The following is a 20,465-nucleotide window of genomic DNA, read 5'->3' as shown; positions in this document are numbered from 1 at the left end:
CAGTACCTACAGCTACGATTTCACAGCATCATAGAAGAGAAATGAGGCCTGCTTGCCAGCACTTCCGTGCAATTAACCTATCTGGCTTCGGTGAATTGCATAAGATTCTGTGATTAAAATAATTACAGCTTATGTCCTAAGAAGTGAAACAGCATGTAAGTCAGCAGTCTACTGAGGGTAAAACACTGTCACTGATCCGCACTGTAACAGCAGGAGGTTCTTCCATGGTGAGTATAACTGACTCTGTATACGTACAGAAGCTTAAAGTAATTAACTGGACATGTTGAATCAGAATCTGATGAAAACACATACTTAGAACGACGTGTACAATAATTATAAGGGTGAAATCCATATTTTCTAAATCCAACTGTATTATGCAATTGTCAAAATCCCCATCGGGTACGATGAAGTGTAAACAGCAACCCGCGTCCCTGGGTATGCTGCGCAGCGTACCCAGAGAACCAGGCTGCGTAGGCAGCAGCAGAACAGCAGAGCATGACACCGGGGTGACCTCGCCACCCCCACCCCCCACCCCCAACGCGTGCACACACATATTAATCGTCTCCACATTGGTCTTTCTTGATATATTCGAAAACTCTTACATATATTCCCAAATATAATGGTTCGCGAATATTAAACAGCAATACTCATTCACTCAAAACATAAACAGTGTTATCCGACGTCAATGGGATAATTACGGTAATCGAGTTTAAGAGCATTATTGCATAAGATTGTCAATTATCATTTATTCACATTTACCGGTTGAAACAAACTGAAATAAATACAACTCGCATTCCTCTTGATACATGACCGAAACAGATTTATACCAGACACGCAAAGTAAAATACAGTCGCGATGAATGGTCTGCTGACTGGCCGTCCAAAGAAGGGATTGTGGTTTGAATTTTCCTTCCGTCATAAAATGTCTTTGATTTATGCCGAAAAGGGTGAAAATGTTAAGTTACTGCAAAACTGCGACCACAAAAACAAGTTTATTTACATATTTTACAACGATAATTCAGATAAAGAGGCTACCCACGAATCTTGTGGATTATGCAGATTAACAACGGGAGCTTTCTAAACGATTTACGGGACGGTTTTAATTAGCAGCTTATCAACGGGCGACCGCGTACGGTGAAATGACTGTATAATTAATTGCAGATCAGCTGGACAATACAGACAAAAGAAGCCTTGTTCAAATGTGCAAACAAGGCACAAATACCGATTTCAAGTACACACAAACAACAAATAGGGAAATTAGCATTGTCACGGGTTATCAACGACACAAGTGATAATCCCAGATGCTTTCTATGACATGCTGTTTGTTAATGATGCAACTCCTCAACACTGAGGATAACGTTGGGCAATGCATGGCAGCTTGATTAACTCAATGTATCCCCAAGGGGCTCATTAGCATTGACGGACAACCAGCCCGACGGAACAATCTCCTGTCGTCCTCGTCCCAACAGTATCCGAGACAGTTAACAACCGTCCACAAAATCAGTTATCTCCCCTTAAACAACAAACCTGCACCTTAATAAATAATATTTCTCTTTCCTCTTACAAAATGAAATACTGGTTTTAGTTTTGTTAAGTTTATATATCAGTTGTACGATGATTATACCATGATGGACCATTCATTGCACTCCCATCTCGTATTTAAAATGAATATCTTCTTGCGGAATATCGACAAAGTAATACCTTGGTTATCTAGGTTACCTGTGGCGTTTCGAAATTAGTTTACACTTCTTCAGTTACCTCCCTTTGACAAAACAGAACAAAGCAACATGAGTACATAGTTCAGGTGTTATTCAGGCTATCTTTTGTCGTCTGCTCTGACATTCGGGTATTGTGTCACGCTTCCCCGCGCACTTTCTGAGAGGCGAGGTACCCAAACTATTTGCTCAGTCGAGCGTACGGGGATTTCGAGGTATAGTTAGAAGGGGGCCTGTTGGGTTTACGTAGAAGGAATTTGCCTGACCAGGGGAAGGAAGGTACACCGGTCCTCTCACCCAGGGTAGACTTGGACCAACTTGTGTGTGACAGATTGTGAGTCACCGACAGTGAATGGCTACATCCATGTGGAAGTCAAGACAATATTTCTGAGTTTGTGGCGGCAGTTAAACCGAATATGGCGATTATCAGGTCGTTTCTGTGTTGGGCAAATACTCGTTCTGGGAGTGCTGTCAGTGGCTACTACAGTCTGGTAAGTGTTTTGAAAACAAGGTAATAATGGTTGTTTGTAAACCCGATTTGGTAATATTTCATGAAATGTGATGTTAAGCAGTTCGGGGCTATTTAAACCCGCTGTATGTGACGGATAACCGGCGTACGTCATTTTCATGTAATGTTCACGATGTCAACGACGTGCTTGACATATCGTTTTCTCGCCGTCTCAAACATTGTTTTTGTTGAAGAAAGCGTTATTATGTGACGCATTGAGACCTTCGTTCGTTTGCGGAAAAGTTCATGTGCGCGCTGTTGCTCACCTGTGTTCATCTTTAATCAAATTTGTTAATGTTTTTTAATTTTTAAATTAATCGATTTGTGGCTGAAATACTGCCGATACGACGTTAAATATTAACTCCATATAAAAAATGAATACACTGAATATGAAACCAGATTTATTTCATATTGGGAACGTGATTATTATCAGTCACGTTTGTAATTAATTATAAGTTGTAGATGCACTGATATCATTTGTGTCAAAATGCATGCAGCGAAAACAGTTTCATCAATCAGTTTGATTTGTCGTTTATTGTGTTTCTAACTAATAATTCAACGTTGGCGAAGTTTTATAGTCTGCAGGGCAATGCATGATAAAGAAAGATAGACGAAACATATAAAACCAGTCATTACTATGGCATGTCACAGTAAAGACGTGCTTTTTAAAAAACACACCAAAACAACAATTGTTGGGGCATTGTGACCTTTTCAGCTCATCTGTCAGCTTAATCACATTTGTTCCCTAGTTGCCGAATGTCTCCAAAAAGGTAAAATTGTAATTAATATTTTAAAATAGAAAAATCAAGAATACAGGCTCGTAACAGTTTTAATAACATGTAGGATGATAAATGTATTACACGTGACAGTGAAGTAACATTTACAATGCATAGGATATTTGTCTTATTTTCACCCCACCCCCACCCCCTGCTGTACACCACAAATACATGCAGTAAATAGGAGTTTATATATATAAATATTAATATAGCACCACTCATATGAATTTATGAGAGACGATTCGAAACTAAATGGTTTTGGCAGTGAAATATACCTCATGTTCAAAAAGGACACACAATTTCTATTGTTTGACAGGTTTAAAAAGGTGGACATTTTATCCGTTATACTCGTAAATAATGTAGATCTTAGATCATAACTTACAATTTACTTAATATCTACATGTTATAGTTACTCCGTGTTAACTGAATATTCAGTTGAATAATTTATTTGTTTACTCTGCTAAACAAATGTTACTTCTGTCACAGGTAACACCAAGCCTGAATTATTTACAGAGGAACATCATGATAACGCATACATTAGACCAGTCTATTACCATTCAGTAATGAATCCCGTGCAGGATGTATATTCACAAGTGTAACACACACCAAGGCACATGATGTAGTGGTAAACCAGGTCGAAAGAACTTATTGTGAAAGTATAATCTCCTGTTAAGCTGCTAAATACCATGATTTACAGGTCAGCGGTTCTGACACGGGAAACTGTGAATCTGACTCTATCGCTAAAGCCTGTCAATATTCTGTCATCTGTGACTCATACTCATCATTAATCGCTAGTGAACAGGTGGCTGGCGCACCAAACGACACTGTATACACTCTGAAGGCTTTAGATATATCACATCCAATGGAGAGAATGTAAGGAATTTGAATGACATATATGAGAGATAGAATGATGTATAAATGAGCATATATTTATGTAATTGCTGTGTGCCAGTAACAAAGTAACAAAGACCTGTCCATAATCACAGGGAAGCTCTGCTGTGAGAGTCCACTGTACAATTCCGACTATATCTGAAGCAGGTGTCAATGAATCACTGTCAAATAGCGATGATCCCAGGTATTCCCCGAAAGGTGAGCGTTTCTTGCCCCACTGGTGGTACCCGTCACGCACATGCAAAGGCTAGTCCATTGTTCATCTAATACGACAAGAGTCGGGAACATATCGTACAAATCAAATTTAGGAAATGCATTATTTTGTCCACAGATGCGTCTAGTACGTATATACTTTCCATGAGTCTTCATACAACATTTTGGAAGTTTTAGCAAAGCCTTGAAAGTTGTAGCCTGATCAAACAACTTACTAGCAAGAATCGTGTGACGCTCCTTGTAGATAGAGAGTGTTCTATTGTACCTAAACATTGGTCAAATGTAGACACCAAAGTCTGGAGCTATTGGAAAGTTGAAGTCACCCCTCTTGTCATACAGTCTTGTGCGCACATTTTTGTCACTCTCGATGTTGATGCATAAATCTGAATGAGGAGATGAGGCGGTTTCATTAGTCTCTTCTAGTTCAAGTGGGCAAATCAGTGGCCTGGATACATCATTATCACAAGGGAAACACGACACGAATAAACACATGGCTGTAACAAAACGCTACCAATGTACTGGGTGGGCTTTCAATGCACATATACGATATTACATTATGATAGTATGAATATATAAAGCTAACTGTATCAAAACAAACTTCTTATCATGTTTGTATATTTATCGTCAGCACTGATACGTACTTTAAACAGACCCATTATAAGAGTTTACTGGGTACGTAAATAAGAAGTACATCTTCAGTGGGTAAATGGATCCTGCAAATGTGTTTCAAACATATTTACTCTGAACAAGCCAGGCTGGTGTATGTTAATGTCGTTCTGGTAGTACATGTACCATATACTAAACATAAAAAGTCATCAACATTGAATTTCAGTTGATAAATATGGTTGATGTTGTGATCTACTGTGCACATCCTCTTGAAGGTTTGGAGTTACCCCAGGTTCACCGAACAGGCGTTATCACAATCGCAGACTTCTACACCTGTTACTATCTCGCAATCTAACTCCACATTCCATCCCGGTCTCACGACCCTCACCACCCCGTACAAACAATACCCCTATATTACCCACGGCCTGGAGATAGCGGGCTCATGGTCACTCGTCAACCACAAAATGTCACGTTCCAACTAACCACACCGCGGGGAGGTCCTTGTCACAAAGGGTCAGACGGTCAGAGGTGACAGGTTGGGACTTTTCCAACCTTATTTAAAGCTAAGATCGTTAGCTAAACATTAAATACAGTCAGTTTGTAATGGATACTATACTGGTTTTTCTATAAGTAAATGTGCATGCGATATCATTTCCATCAGGGTTGATGTTTGCCATTAAAATGAACGACATCATGAAAAATACGCCTCCCATTTTGATACGACATTTCATAGTATAGCAGGATAACACCGCTCTGAGAACACTCGGTTCCTGGTGGAATGATGGAAATAGTTTAGGCTCTACCGCCATTGCCAGTGTGAAATCAGCACATTTCCCATCCTGTCACGTCATTTCCCAGCCGAACGTGATTCTTACCTGTAAACCTGCATTAATAATTAACCAGTCTTATCACTCAATCATTTAATGAGCCTTTTGGAATTCAGTCGATTGTGCTTTCCACTACAGGTATAAAAGCCTATTGATTTTTCTTCCACACATTGCCATGATGGAATACAACACCTTTATCTAACCCACACACCGTGGGAATCCACCTTCCACATCAGGTCTTTCATCAGTGCTTCCACAGCCCTAAGCATTTTTAAAAGTTCAGGCCTGATATACCGATATTTGTTACCTCCATCCACATGACAATTGTGGATAAGATTGTTCCAATGTTGGCCACGACAGCAATACGTCGTGATTAATGCTGTACTCGTAGGTACTGATGGGTGAAGGGACACAGAAGCCATCTGTTAACACGCAGCGTGCAATCTGTTCTGCATTGAAATATATAATTTAGGAATGATGTGCGACATCTTGTATTCCGTACACCATTGCAGTGAAATAACCCAACAAATGCACCATCTGTAATGTATGCATGTATATAGAGCCCAGCTGATCACCGCTAACATCATATGATTGAAACAACCGGCTGGTGGTATTCAAGTTTAATATCACTTTGAAATATACAGTCAAGCACCTCATTATTACAATGCCCAAAACAGATTTTATCCTGATATCTTAAAACGTTTTTAATACATCTTCAGTCTAAGTGGACCTGTTAGTAAGCTCAGTCGCCAATGTTTAGACATGAGGTTGGGGGGTCTCCCTTCTTTAAATATTGTTTGAACAAATCGATTATTCTTTCTTATCAAATATCCCATTTTGTCCTCTCATGCTAAACTAACCGAGGACGTAACTCTCCGTTTGGGTAGCTCTGTAGCAAAGGTCAACACTGACTGACAACCGGTGTCTATTGTGAGACTGGCCACTGGACAAGGGCTGAAAGAAGACGAGAGTTAGTGGGTGTTTACCTTGTGAAGTGACCCACCGTACTTAAAATCTGTATTTGTTTATTCAGGTTGGTGGTCAGCAGGGTGGCGTTCTGTTACGTATAGCATTTGTACCCTGGGGTGACACTTCGCGACTTAATCAGTCGACGGGAATGCACGTTGAAGGCACTTAATTTGTCCTGATAACAACGCGCCAGAGGAAGGAAGAATTAATTCTAAGGATAGAATTATGCTCCCCACAGTTACAAAGTATCAAGTTCTTGTTGCATTAAAATGACATGTTATGATATTACAAATTTGGGTTTCCATTACAGTTTAGTGGCGAATTTTCTGCTATTAACATCAAACTTTGACACACACATGTCATGAGTTTAGATGTAAATAGTATTATATCTTATACCCAGTGCGTAAAACACACAATTGAATATGTTTGTCATTTATACCGAATCTCACTATATATCCTCTTTTTTATATCCCGCGATATCGTCACACCTTTAATCCTTCTCAAGTGTTAATACTGGAGTGCATTTATGACCATCCCATAAAATTGACGGTGACCACTTTCCCATAGAGAAGCGACCAACATGTCTCCGCAACCAGCCGGGACATTGGGCCACCTTTATTAGGGGATGGGGGTTCATAGGGAGGGGTGTAATTTGGTGACTCTTTCATCAAACCCGGACGTATTTCCCCGCCGCTTTTGCCTATGACCTTGGGAGATTGCCTTAGGGTTCGATAACTAGGCGATAAAAACGATGTTCTCGCTGTGTGGATGGGAATCCTGGCGAGGGATTAATCTGACTGATCATTACCTATTGAGCAGGATCCCCACTTTTTGACCATTGCTGTGTTAGTCATGTCCGCCTCCTTACGTCGAATGGGCAATGTTTCGTGATTTATCGGAAGGTTAAAGACTAATGAATGTATTCAGGGCCAAAATGTTGCGATCCTCAGTGCTGTTTCTGTTACAACCACAGGAACTCGATGATAGCGTGTATAACATAATACATCCGTATAGAGAAAAAAGATCACACCCCTCTATATACATAGTCTCTATGTATATAGAGGGGTGTGATTATTTTCTATACGAATATATTATGTTATACACGCTAGCATCGAGTTGCTGTGGTTACAACCAATCCGTTCAGGGAAAAACCTAAAAGGAGTTTGAAACTTCAGAAAACTACCCTGGGCGTGCATTTGTTTATAGTGTATTAACGGTGTGAGGTGTTATTTTCTCCTACCATTTGAGACTAAATTGTGATAAATTGTGTATATCGTATCGTCTCATAATGCAGGAATAATATTTGGATTATCTTAATTTTATATGTCACAATTAATGAACATAATTTCAGACGATTTCGGACACAGTGTGCAGTTCACTGCTATGTAGTCCCTATCTTGATCTAAACAAAAACAATGAATCTCGCTGCCTGTTCTTGTTACATTAAGCCCAAACTCAAGGCGGACGGACCCATTACATCCACGTTGAGAGATCGCGGTTGTAAGCAATGTCTCTAATGCTCATAGATAAGATAAGACAGGTATTCATAGCGATCAAGACTTTGTGAAACTTCCACTTCATTGCGCATAATACCACCGAAGACATAAATGTCTCATAATTATTTTCGGCACTGGTCACAAGGAGACAGTATATCTACCCCTGACTTGTTCGTCCCGGTTGGAAGTGCCCGAGGGTCGTGTTTAACAATGGGACGCACGTATGTGGAATGTTGATGGTCATATTAACGAAACCATTCGTCTGGATCGCTTCACATATGTGTTTTCCATATATAACGTCTGTCATAACCGTTTACCCTTTCGACCTATTTGTGCCCAAAATATTTATGAAAAAACCTTAGCCACTGCTTCCCTACGGGGATATGTTTTCACATTTGGCGGCGCTTTGGAAATGGCAAGATCTCACATTGTGTGTGTCACCCGTCGTTTGTGCCTTTTCCTTTCGCATCAGCAGATTGGTAATCTCAGTGGATAGTTGAATGTTACCCTTTTAGCTGGGGATAGAGTGAGTGCATTAGTATAATCCCAAGTAATGCAGGTCTTAGATGTTTGTCACTTTGTTGAAACCGACGAGCGTGTGTATTGGTGCTGATAAGCCTAGACATATACCCACCACCACATGTTTCTGGTACGCTAAGGGACACAACTTCTGCATAGCGAATTTCTATGCCTTGGACGACTGGGCCATCCGTGCCCCCACCTAAGTCAGTGAGTGAGTTAACATTTAACTAAATTCCACGACCAGTGAGCGTTAATTTGTAAAGTCGATTCTTTCATATAGAAACTTGCAAAGTAGCATTGTCTATCGGTTGAGATAGGGGTCACGTACGTTTGTGTATGGCTGGAAATGATATATCGAAACCACCAAAGCTAGCGCTATCATTGCTTTACTGCTTGTACTAAAATACCAATATAAATAAGGTGACATGGACATCAAACAGTCCAGTGCGTGACTTGACACGTTCACTGAGACTTTGATGAGCCATCCGTTATGACTACTGATGATACAGAGGGTAGTTATTGGTATGACATTGATAACATCTATTCTCTGACTTTTACTGACGGTATTCATTTCGCCACACATATCGAGACAAACAATCAAACCCACTCCTTTCCCACTGTGTACTGCCGGCATTCTTACCCCCCTCTATTGTTAACAATATATGATACGTATCAACCTTTCCATCACCCACGTACAATCACTGACTCTCCCAGGTATTCCAGATAAAACATCATATCCAGTATCTCTCATTCTACACACACAGGTACATCAGGGTCAATTGTTAACTCTCAGGGAACGCACGTCATCTGTAAATACGCCGCAAGACACATGTTGACTTCTTGTCACTAGGGTCGCAACCAGGTGGTTATTACTTCAGTGGGTATTCATCCCAATTACAGTCACTACACCATTTTCAGAGGACAGTAATGGGTTATGATACACTGTGCTATTCATAATTATCTCAAGGGTGTTTCTTAATATTAACGATGTACATGTAAGAAAACAAAATACTTTCGATATACCCCAAAATACTTTTGTTCCAGTAATCTTTGGTGAGTATGTAAACTAACATTTCAATCACCACATACCCGGAATTCATTCATTGAGATGGTTCTTCTGAGACTTTGTGTTGAAGAATAAATAATTAATCCGTAATGAAAATGATGACCCGCCACCTAGAGTAACCACAGGTAAACAGACATTTGAACAAAATGTTTGAAATAGCCCCCAGAAGTGTTCTCGTGCATTGAACAGTTTGGGAACGCCATAGGTATACATAACATACCTGCCCATTAATTACAGGTGAGTTATTTCTCCACACCTTGATGTGAGATCGGGTGTCAAAGGCAGTGGTCAGTACCGGCAGTTAAGCGGGATAAGTTCGCTTGACTTGGTAATCTGTTTAAGTGATGAAAAATAAATGGGCACGGTTGGAAACCTACACCCAGTTTATGTTGAGGTATTTTTGAGGCATTCTTTGCTCTTAATGTGATTAGCTTAAGGTTAAGTAACTGCACATTTTGAACAGTTCTGAAGACACTTAAGTCTTGATTGTGTACTTTTATTGTGTTCATTGAGGTATGATATCGAAAAAAACTGATGTGCAAACTGTATGAATCCGCGCAGAAACTACAGCCAGTGTGAAAAATAAGAAGCTTATAATGTAATTAGACTCTGTAACAGTCTTTAAAGTATCAAAATATGTTGAAGCCATGAAGCCATTGAAGCGACGAATAACCGACAACGATATAAACCCACAATAAACACAACTGTAGAAAGACAAGCTGTCAAAACCAAATTTCTATTTCAAATATTCTTGCTGGAGGCTGTTCTATGAACTTGAATGGTTTGATCTCGTAAAATGTGATTGCCTGTTGTCATAAACATGATATATATTGAGCCTTCCTCAGACAATAGTTTATTAACGTCTCACTCCTGTACATACATAAAACAGCTTTATGCAACTAAACATAGATAAAATGTACAGAACCATTCAATAGAATTATGAGAGACGAATTATCACAGATTTTATACATAAATGATATAAAGATGATACAGTAAAAAGTTATCCATATAAAAGATGTTTTCTAAGATTAAGAATTAAAAAGCAGACTTTGGCAAGTATAAAACACACACTGGAGTCACTGAAAATAAAACAAAGTTTGTCGATATCAGGTATATCTAAAACATTATAAGATTTAGCAATACATTCATTAAAAAGAGTTGCCCTGATATCGTCATATAATGCGCAGTGAAACAAAACATGGACCTCGACTTCTACGCTGTCATTACAGTGAAAACATTTTCTATTATTGACAGGTACACCTTCGAATCGACCGGTTTCCACTCGAATAGGAGCCACCTCACATCTAAACTTGGCTAGTGCCGATCTATAGTTTCCGGGCATCTTATTTGAAACATAGTATTCTGTCCCATATACTTGTTTGTAGCATCGATACATTCTCAATTTATTAAGCCCATTTCGCCCCTCTTCCTTTCTTAACATATCACTCCAACGGGTAACATATTCATTTTTACACCATTGTTCCACCTGTGTACAAACAGAAAATTTATCAATACAACCTGTAGCGTTTAATAAATATCCTAAATCCATATTAGTAAACTTTTTTCTTACCCTACCATTCCAATTTTTACAACCATTTACAGCGTATCCTTCAGCCAAGTTAAACACGTGTTTGTTTAACCTACTAGACATATTCTTAAGGCGACACCATTGTCTTGCTACACTTTTCCACTGTCTGACAACAGGCGGTATCCATCCCATGTCCCCATTTATAGCGACGTTAGGGGCGTATTTGCCGAGTCCCAAATAAAATCTAATGGCTCTATAGTGTACAACATTTATTGCTGACACATCATAATTACTCCAGATAGCCGCCCGTAGTCAAGAACAGACCACACCATGCTATCGTACAATTTGGAATAGGTTTGGAAATGCATACCGCCTATTGTCTTAACTTTGGATATCAACAGGCCCAAAGCCCTATTAGCAGACTTCGCTGCTGCACGTGCCATTACAGTAAAATATAAGTGGTCTGTGAACAGTAGACCAAGATAATTATAATTAGCAGCAATGTCTAAAATCGTATTTCCGACATTAAAAACATGCTTCGTCTGTATGACAGACGGATTTCTAAAATGGACAATTTTAGACTTTTCCTTATTGATCTCTATCTTATTTGTGCAACACCAAGTATGTAAAAACATCTAACAGTAGACTGAGATCAGCTTCATTCTCAGCTAGCAATGCTAAATCATCCGCATATGCTAATGCTGCAATATTAAAATTGTCTACAGTTACACCAATATTAAGACTGTTGAGAGTATATAATAAATCATTTATGAACAAGTTAAAAAGCAAGGGAGATAACAAACACCCCTGTTTTAAGCCACGGTTTACCGTGAACCAGGAAGTAAAGAAACCATTCACTCGAACACTGCATTTAACACCCTTGTAAAATGATTGCAAGGCAGGTAACATTTTGCCTCCAATACCATGGTGAGAAAGTTTATCCCATAAAATGTTTCTATTAACACAGTCGTAAGCTTTCTTAAAATCTATGAATGCAACAAATGTAGATTTCTTTTTTACTTTCCTGTTTTCTATAATTGCTGTTAGCGTTTGGACGTGATCGATAGTAGACCTTTTTGTCTGAATCCGTTCTGTGAATCATGGAGTACGTCGTTACCTTCTGCCCACAGTTGTAGTCTTCTGTTAAGGATACTACAATACAGTTTATAAATGGACGTAGTCAGGGTGATACCCCTGTATGAGAGGGGGTCTCTAGGGTCCAGGGTTGAGCACTTTGGAATGGGACTAATTATGCCTCACTACTGCATGTTGCATCTATCATAACATTAGTGTTATCTACCCTAGATTTCCGCCTGATAACCACACCGGGATAATAATATTTCAGTGTCATGCTCGGGCGAAGGCGAAGGTTCAGTGCTGATTTCCAGATATGCTTTTATCAATGATTACTTCATTCCAGAGTTGTTCTTCTTCAATTTGTGGTTATGGGCAGCATTAAATTTGAATTGATACAATGTTTTATACCGCACTCAGCTTAAAAACAACGCCCATGTATTTTCATGCTGACTAGTGAGTGTGTGTGTGTGTGTGTGTGTGTGTGCACGCGCGTGTCTGTTGAGACCTTTAGTGATAAAATTGCAAATATTTTTTTTTCATTTTCAGGTAATATCTGTGATGTGTTTGGCCTTTTACTTATTCCGATACATCGGGCTTGATGCAATTAGTGCTTCCATGGGTAAGTATTATCTCTCTAGTATCCTTATTTTAGCTTTCGCATTCGTTACTAATTGAATAGGCCCACACAGCAAGCGCTTAATTTCAGCAACAGTTAATAATACTCGTTGCATTCAAAGTGGTTGTTTTCTGCTAAAGGTAGATCATGTGAATATGTTTAATACTATAATATATACTATGAGGAGCTATGCTTGCCAGTTTGTCGTAGTGTTATATATATTATAATTAGGTAGAAAGCAGAGCTTACTGGGATGAGTATTGCGGTAGTTTATACGCTATTATTGCAATAGTATCATGAATATTATGCCTTCCCAATGTGGCGAAAAAGCATTTTCAAGAGGTATGCAGGTTTCGTGATTCAGTAGCTTGCCCGGAGAGTGATTTATGATCAATGATTAATATCTGATAATATGGTATGAACGTGCCTTTGCTGAATACAAAAAGTGAAGTGAAGAATAACAAAATGGGTCAGGTTTTAGTCATTCAAACGAAAAACGATTTGGAGATTTAGTTTGTGATGAGTCAAATTAACAACCTAGCTCATGGAGGTAATGAAACCTAGCTCAACGCACAGGTGATGAAAGGTTTGACACTCTTCGTTGGAGAATATGGCTGTATTATATAATATATAAGATTATCATATTTAGTTTCCCAGTATTGAGATTTTATTATGTGAAGTAAGAAGGACAAGGGGTACACACTTGTGTGTCGTCAACCACTACGTAAAACATACCAAAACAGGCCTCTGGAAGACAGGAAAGACCTCGACGTAATTGTGCCCTCGGGCGCTGACAATATCTGTTATGTGCATAGGACAAAGACGACTCGTATCTCTCTTTCTTTCAACATAAAACTTTATGACGGCGCCACTACAAGCATGTTTTAAGCAGGTGTGAAAAGTAGATTTGTATCTGGTATTGGGGTCACTTTTGGATCGTTTCCAACATATTGAATATTTCTTACACCAAAACCACAGTAATGAATGACACAAAGACAACTTTGTCACTCACGGGAAAAGTTTATTAATGTTATTTGATATTTGGATCAAGGAGTATATACACTGATGTAGTATGCTTAACATTCTAAGGCAGAGGATGTGCATTTCTATTATCCGTCAGGATATCATCTGCCATGGGTTGAGGGCTACCCTACATGTCCTTGTCATTCACCATGTTGTGCATGTTGTGCATGTTGTGCCTGTTGTTCTGTTATCCTACCCCTTTCTACCTTGCCATAGCATGTCCGTGCATCAACACAGGCTGTCACTTTAATATGCACATAAATGGTGTATTGCCGCAAAGTTGGTCTGTGAAGTTCACTTTGATAAACATCAAAGAAGTATATATCTTATCTTAAGAATTGGACGACATTGCCCTGGTTTAATCGAAAGCCGACTATCCTAGGACGGACAGATACATGTACGGAGTATTTGCTTTCGCGATATTGCAGCAATAAAATTACACAGATTCGTAGTTATATGTATTATGTATATGAGATGCGGTGTAGTACTGATCAATATGGAAGCATGGTCGTCGGTTGTAGATTATCTGTACGCAAATATTAACGATGTATTTGCAGTGTCACAGAAATCAGAATCTGAAACACGGACAATTCTTAGACAGTCCGGAGCAATTTACAGCAGTCGGTTATTCATACATTCCCGTATTATTACAAAGAGCAGTGTGTTTGTTATCTCTGTATATATCGACATGAAACACAACACCTGTAATTTCTGTACCTGGTTTAAACAGAGAGACCTCTGACGTTTAAACGCATTTGTTGTCCTTCTTTACTGCAACTAACCCATTAATCATAGTTTACTGGGGAATGTATTTTAGATGCCCACTTAATAAGAGAAAAACATATGTTTATGATACTGGTATTCAGTGTACTTACAGGCTAGTGATTGTATATTAGATGAAAACCACGGTGTTATTATCGCGTTAAGACCTCAATGTACAGTGACGATGCGAGGAATGCGTGTTACCTAAGTGCACTTTGTCTCATGATGGTGTATTAACAAACGATGAATTGTGTGAACTACAGCTCTTAACTGTTCCCAGCATTTAACATGACATACATGTTTTATTTCAGAATTTCGAGGCATTGTGTATGCTGGATTCGTCCTATATTCCCTGATGATAGCAGTCTCCCTGGTCCTACTACCAGGGGTGTATATGGTAAGATAACACACCCACGAACACATGTTTTGTCTGATTATAGACCACCGAATGACGGTCTACATTTATATAATCACCATTTTCAGTTGTTCACTAAAATACAATGTGCATTAAACAGTATCATTAGGAATAAAAACCTGTCTTTGTTTTAAAGTTGTACACTTCTATTTTCATGACGTACGACTTTTGATGAATTGGACGAACGAATAGCAAAACAAAACTTATACACTTCAAACATATTCAATTTTGTTTGCAGCCTAATCTATTGTTGTTTTATGAATCCACTTCCAGTCAACTACAACTACTTCATTCATAACTGATTTGTTCGAATACTTTTGAAATATAATCTGTATAAACGATCATCCACAATACAAGTTCTTATTGTATGTGGAACAATTCTTAACAGATAACGTTATACCTATACAACTTTGGTCAAAAGATCACCGCATGCTTTACACATTTCCGTCGGTTTATTCAGTTATCTTTCCATCAAGCTTGGCTTAGACCACCAAAGGCTTATTTACCGACCTCATATGACCGGTAACTAATTAGTTGAAACTTTCAAGAATAAGCAGCTTATAGCAGAAACCTTAACCCGTTTGTAAACAAAGAGCCCCCAGCTTGACCGGTCTTCATTGAGCCCCGACTTACAAAAGGGGACTATTTGGTGTGTTGATACTAATCTATTCGTGGAGATTCGTCAGGAAGATAAGCAATGAAGCGTCATTGCTGAAGTTTTGAGAAATGAGGTAAATTATGGCCCTAGGTTATGACAAGATAGAGCAATGTGGTCTTACGCCTTGTTTGTTCGCATCTTCTTCTTGGCAGGCCCTTGACAAATATCCGAGTCACGTATATGTCCATTATGAAGAGTACGTGTTATTTCAGGTGACCCTGTCTCTCAGTAGATCTCTAGCTGTCAGTCACATTTAATAATTTCTGCTTGATCGGGAATTTAATAGTCAATAGTCCTGCGCCACCAGGGAAACGGTTTTTAGAGGAGAGAAATTTATTGTGTAATAAAAGAGTTCTTAGTTTATATAGTCACCGACGTCCCGCATTGTGTGCTAGTAGAAAAGATCGCCGGTCTCATTTTAGTAATATCCCAAATGTCTATGGAGTAGTATTTCTTTATAAAGCAGTAAGAGCTGTTTCTTATGCTGGTCAACCATCATGAAGTCATTCTAATCTGGGGTGGATAAACATTTAAGTTGCTGTAAAGTTTCTGTAAGTTGCCTATTGAGACATTTTTAAACGTGTAGTCTTGAGTAGAAGACCGGTTATACTAGTACTCAATGCTGTAGAGTACACTTGTCGATTGATCACTCAAGGTATCAATTTCAAAAATTAGTTTACGTACCCACTGACCTATCGTTAGTACAGTATATGTATCGAAACAGAGCGAAGGCAATGAGACAAATGTTTGACCTTAAGATTTAGCTGGCAATAATGGCCTTTAGCTAATGTCAGAGTGCCCGGTCGCCCCATTAGCGTAGTACAGACTGCGTTCTTAACACCTCAAGTGCACCTGCCAGCCGGCATGGTACGTCACTTTTACCCGCTTAAAGGTACCCTTTACGGCATAATTACATCAGACAATATTTAACTTTCTGTCGTAAAGAAATACCACCACACGACTCTTGCACCCGGTTATAGTAGCCAAGAGTTCTCAAATTCCACGAAACACAAGGGGATTACCGATAAACCGATAAGCGTATAGAAAAGCAAAGCAGGTGAGGAGGGCTTCGTGTGAGAGTTCAAACACTGTTGTGGGTCAGACTGGGTTGTTACCTTTGTCCTTGCTTTTCCATACACGTGTGCGATACAAAACAAAACATCCCCACATAGTTTCATGAACAAGGCATCCGCACCTGAACAATACCTCTGTAAGGAGACACTGTATTTGTGCAGGAAATATTGTGAGAAATTGAAAAATGAGAGTTGTCAGGCAAATATCAATACTTCGGATAAAGTTATCGTTTTAGTTCATCTTACACGTAGATATATTGGTTTTCCGGAACACACACAAACTTCAAATGTAAGGAACACATGACACCAAGGCACGTGAATGAATGATAAAAGTTGTTTTCTTGTATAAAACACGCTCTAAAAATTATATCCGTGCTCAAGTTATATGCAACAGACACGAGTTACAGAGTAATGTAATATTTGGACGGTGGTAATGGGTAGATGGTTTTAAGATTTGATCGGCACTGAAGGCTAATGTTCGGGGTACTCGTGTGCCAGGCGAAACGGTAACCGAGTTCACTAGCAGAAACATGCTCGAAGCAGCCCATGTATTTTCAGTAGAAAGTGAGTGAGTGAGTGTCGTTTTACGCCGCTTTTAGCCATATTCCAGCAATATCACGGAGGGGAACACCAAACATGGGTTCCACACATTGTACCCATATGGGGAATCTTTCAGGAGATAAGAAATACCGATAGTTTCAAATAGAACCCGACTGAGTGACCATTGAATATATGCATGTACACACATTGAACATTATTTTTTAGGGGGTGGGGGTGGTATTTAAACATATCCTTTCTTCACTTTGGGACTAGAAAATATATTTACAGATTAAAACAGGAATTCTTGTAACTTGTCTGATGTCCTTGCAGCAAAGGATACCCTCCATTTAAAACATTTCCTGGAATGCCACATAAACACATTTCTTGCTTCTCGTGTTATTATGAAGTGCTCCTACTACATGGAATACAGTAACAAATCAGACTGGAACGCAAACGTAGCAAACCAAATAAAGATAACTGTAAGGGGAGCAATTCTGGGGTCGGACGATTTAATAAAAATAATTTGTTTAATTGTAACAGATACCGGCATGTACTGGTTTATCGTATATAAGGAAAGACAGTCATGCCCACATTCACATGCCCACAACGTAATAGACACGTCTGTCTCCACGTATGTTTACCCTTCACTACCAGAAATAATCTATCTGGTTGGGTTGTTATTGGACGCGATTGATTCTGTAGCTGAAATGAATCCCTTACTGTATTACCGGCACCCTTCGTTATGACACAAGGTGTATTTCCAATTATTGACTATGTCACTTATCGGCAGTGGCGTGTTCAACATTTGCTTGTTTATGTCTCTGAAATGTAGGATGTAAGTCATGAACATATTTCATATTTTTGTCGAATTGAAACCTTTTAAACGACAACGTCATTGACGATTGATATAAGCCGCCATAGTGATTGCCTATGTGTTTATTTTCAGGACAAAAAGTACCTGTTGTTACCATGGATATACGTGTTGGTAGTAACGGTGTTGTATGAGACGGGAGCCATTGCCCTCCTGACAACAGTACACTTAGAGAATGAAAAGGTGAGCTGGATGCACACTTCAAAGTCAACATCATGCACTCTATTTATGGACACAATGTTATAAACCATTAAACTGACTTTGTTATCATGACTTTAGTCACACGTGTACCATACATGATATTAGGTACGGGCAAATGTTGCTACAGGGCGGTTCGTTTGTGTAAGCATTCACTGCATCTAGCACAAAGTAGTTCGACATTTATAATGGCTCTCATGTGATGGATCACTATATTGTGATAAATCTTGTAAAGCTCAGGATTTTTGTATGTCTTTGAAAAATATGATGTCCTGATATTCTGCACACTTTAATGACTTTGTGTCCTTTGATGTGAATTATAAAACAGGAATTGTTATTCTTTTGTAGACTCTGCAAACGTGGGAAATCATCTCTGTATGTTTTTACTGCTTCCGCTTGGTTGCAAATGTAAGTATTACACCTTTACAGACGAACGCAGTTTAACATTACTATCTATCTATCTATCTATCTATCTATCTATCTATCTATCTATCTCACAGATTGTACCTATGTGGGCAACCGAATTCGGTTTAACAATGGGATGCTTTAACCCCAAGGCTTCCCCACTGCCCCCGTGCAATTATGTAAGACAACATTATGAGATGATATTGTAACTTATATGCAGATACTTGTTAACCTTTGTCATAGCTAACCTGTTTGTTTTTCATTTCTTCCAGTGTTACTGTTTTGCTTGTGTAGTGTCCCAATACCAGGAACTCTCCGAAGGGAGAGGAACGTACGACTTTTTGTACAAACCACGGGTAAGAGCTCATATTATATTTAGTATGGAAACAAGGATATAAGTGTTAAATAATAATTGTGAAAGATCAGCGATAAAGCTATTTCGATTATTGGCAATATTGTGGTCGACGGATGGATATGTTATGTTTATGCTGGCACCCACTAGTGCTACAACTAGCGTAATCCGATACGGCAACAAAGACCAAATCGTAATTCTTTGATCGCTTTTAAGAGGACCGCGTCTGATATTAACATATCAAGCTCTGTTCTTTATAAAATGGTATTGCGCAATGAGACGCGCACGACGATTCACTTAATTTGATGAATGTGGCAAATGCTACAGCAGATTACGAATATGTCTTGAAATACTAATGGTGCATTTACTGTTTCAGTCTCGGAGAATGCGTCGGTATTTCTCAGCTTCGGATTTGGACACCTATAGTCCTCCATATGGCGTGCAACTGCCTCCGTATATGGAAGACGACCCACGTAAAGACTGTAGTCCTCCAGACTATGAACAAATAGAAATAAATGAACACGATACAGCCGATATGTTCTGTACATTAGCATCAGCGTCTGCACACAGGCATAACGATACAGAAAACACAGAAGACATGCAGGATAACAGAACAGGTGTGACATTTCAAAGGACTACTTATGTGACATGGATATAAACACAATGTGATATGTGAAAATGACAGACAGAACTTCGTTACTATGCAATAAGAAAAGGATAGTGTTGCCGTTGGCGTTGTCATTGGCGCCAGTGAAACTTCCGTCCTTTAACTCTGTGTTCGCGCGGACGCCCGAGATACCAATGCAGCAGCGTGCAATGTGATAAGTCAATACGTGACACTGAAACTTGTATATAAAGAGTGTTTGCATGTGTGAGTGATACGAAATATGCATTTAAACGTTTCATTGATTTATTCAATCGAGAATGAAACAGGATTACTGCTGAACAGGATCCACGTTACAAATATTGGAGATACTGACGGGTTGAAATAGGAGATAAATAGTGCTATGTGTTGTTTAGTTGAAAACTACTGTTACCGTGAGGATAACACGGCATAGTGTCTTACGGATTCCGAAGAATTGTAACAGATTTAACTAAGAAGAAACTCAAATCTAGTTATTGGAGCAATTGCGGAATATTCCTCGAACAGATGTGATGTCAGCGAGGAGAGCAGCAATATGATGTCATATGTATTGGTATACAGATTGCATTCTCCGCCCACATTCCACTTTACCTCATTTACTACATGTGTTCAGCCTGACGGATGTGTGCGCAACCTGGTGTTATACATATACTGCAGGTGGTAATTGACCTTTGTGGTTACATCTTTATGTTTATATGTACATAAATATTGGCATT

General features: G+C 39.1%; 1 protein-coding gene across 1 annotated transcript; it reads left to right on the top strand.

The window, feature by feature from the left end:
• Positions 1-1,900: 1,900 nt before the first annotated feature.
• On the top strand, positions 1,901-20,444 carry LOC139450401 (uncharacterized). The gene is made up of 7 exons (XM_071232092.1): positions 1,901-2,205; positions 12,740-12,812; positions 14,906-14,991; positions 18,227-18,334; positions 18,698-18,757; positions 19,027-19,110; positions 19,483-20,444. The coding sequence occupies exons 1-7, from the start codon at positions 2,131-2,133 to the stop codon at positions 19,762-19,764; spliced, it is 768 nt and encodes a 255-aa protein (XP_071088193.1). The 5' UTR covers positions 1,901-2,130; the 3' UTR covers positions 19,765-20,444.
• The last annotated feature ends 21 nt before the right edge of the window (positions 20,445-20,465 follow it).

The sequence above is a fragment of the Haliotis cracherodii genome, unplaced genomic scaffold (genome assembly GCF_022045235.1).
Source record: "Haliotis cracherodii isolate W230 unplaced genomic scaffold, xgHalCrac1.p SCAF_8, whole genome shotgun sequence".
In the NCBI taxonomy this organism is placed as follows: domain Eukaryota; kingdom Metazoa; phylum Mollusca; class Gastropoda; order Lepetellida; family Haliotidae; genus Haliotis; species Haliotis cracherodii.
Note: the sequence above shows the minus strand (reverse complement) of the source record. Positions and strands in the feature narration are given on the sequence as shown.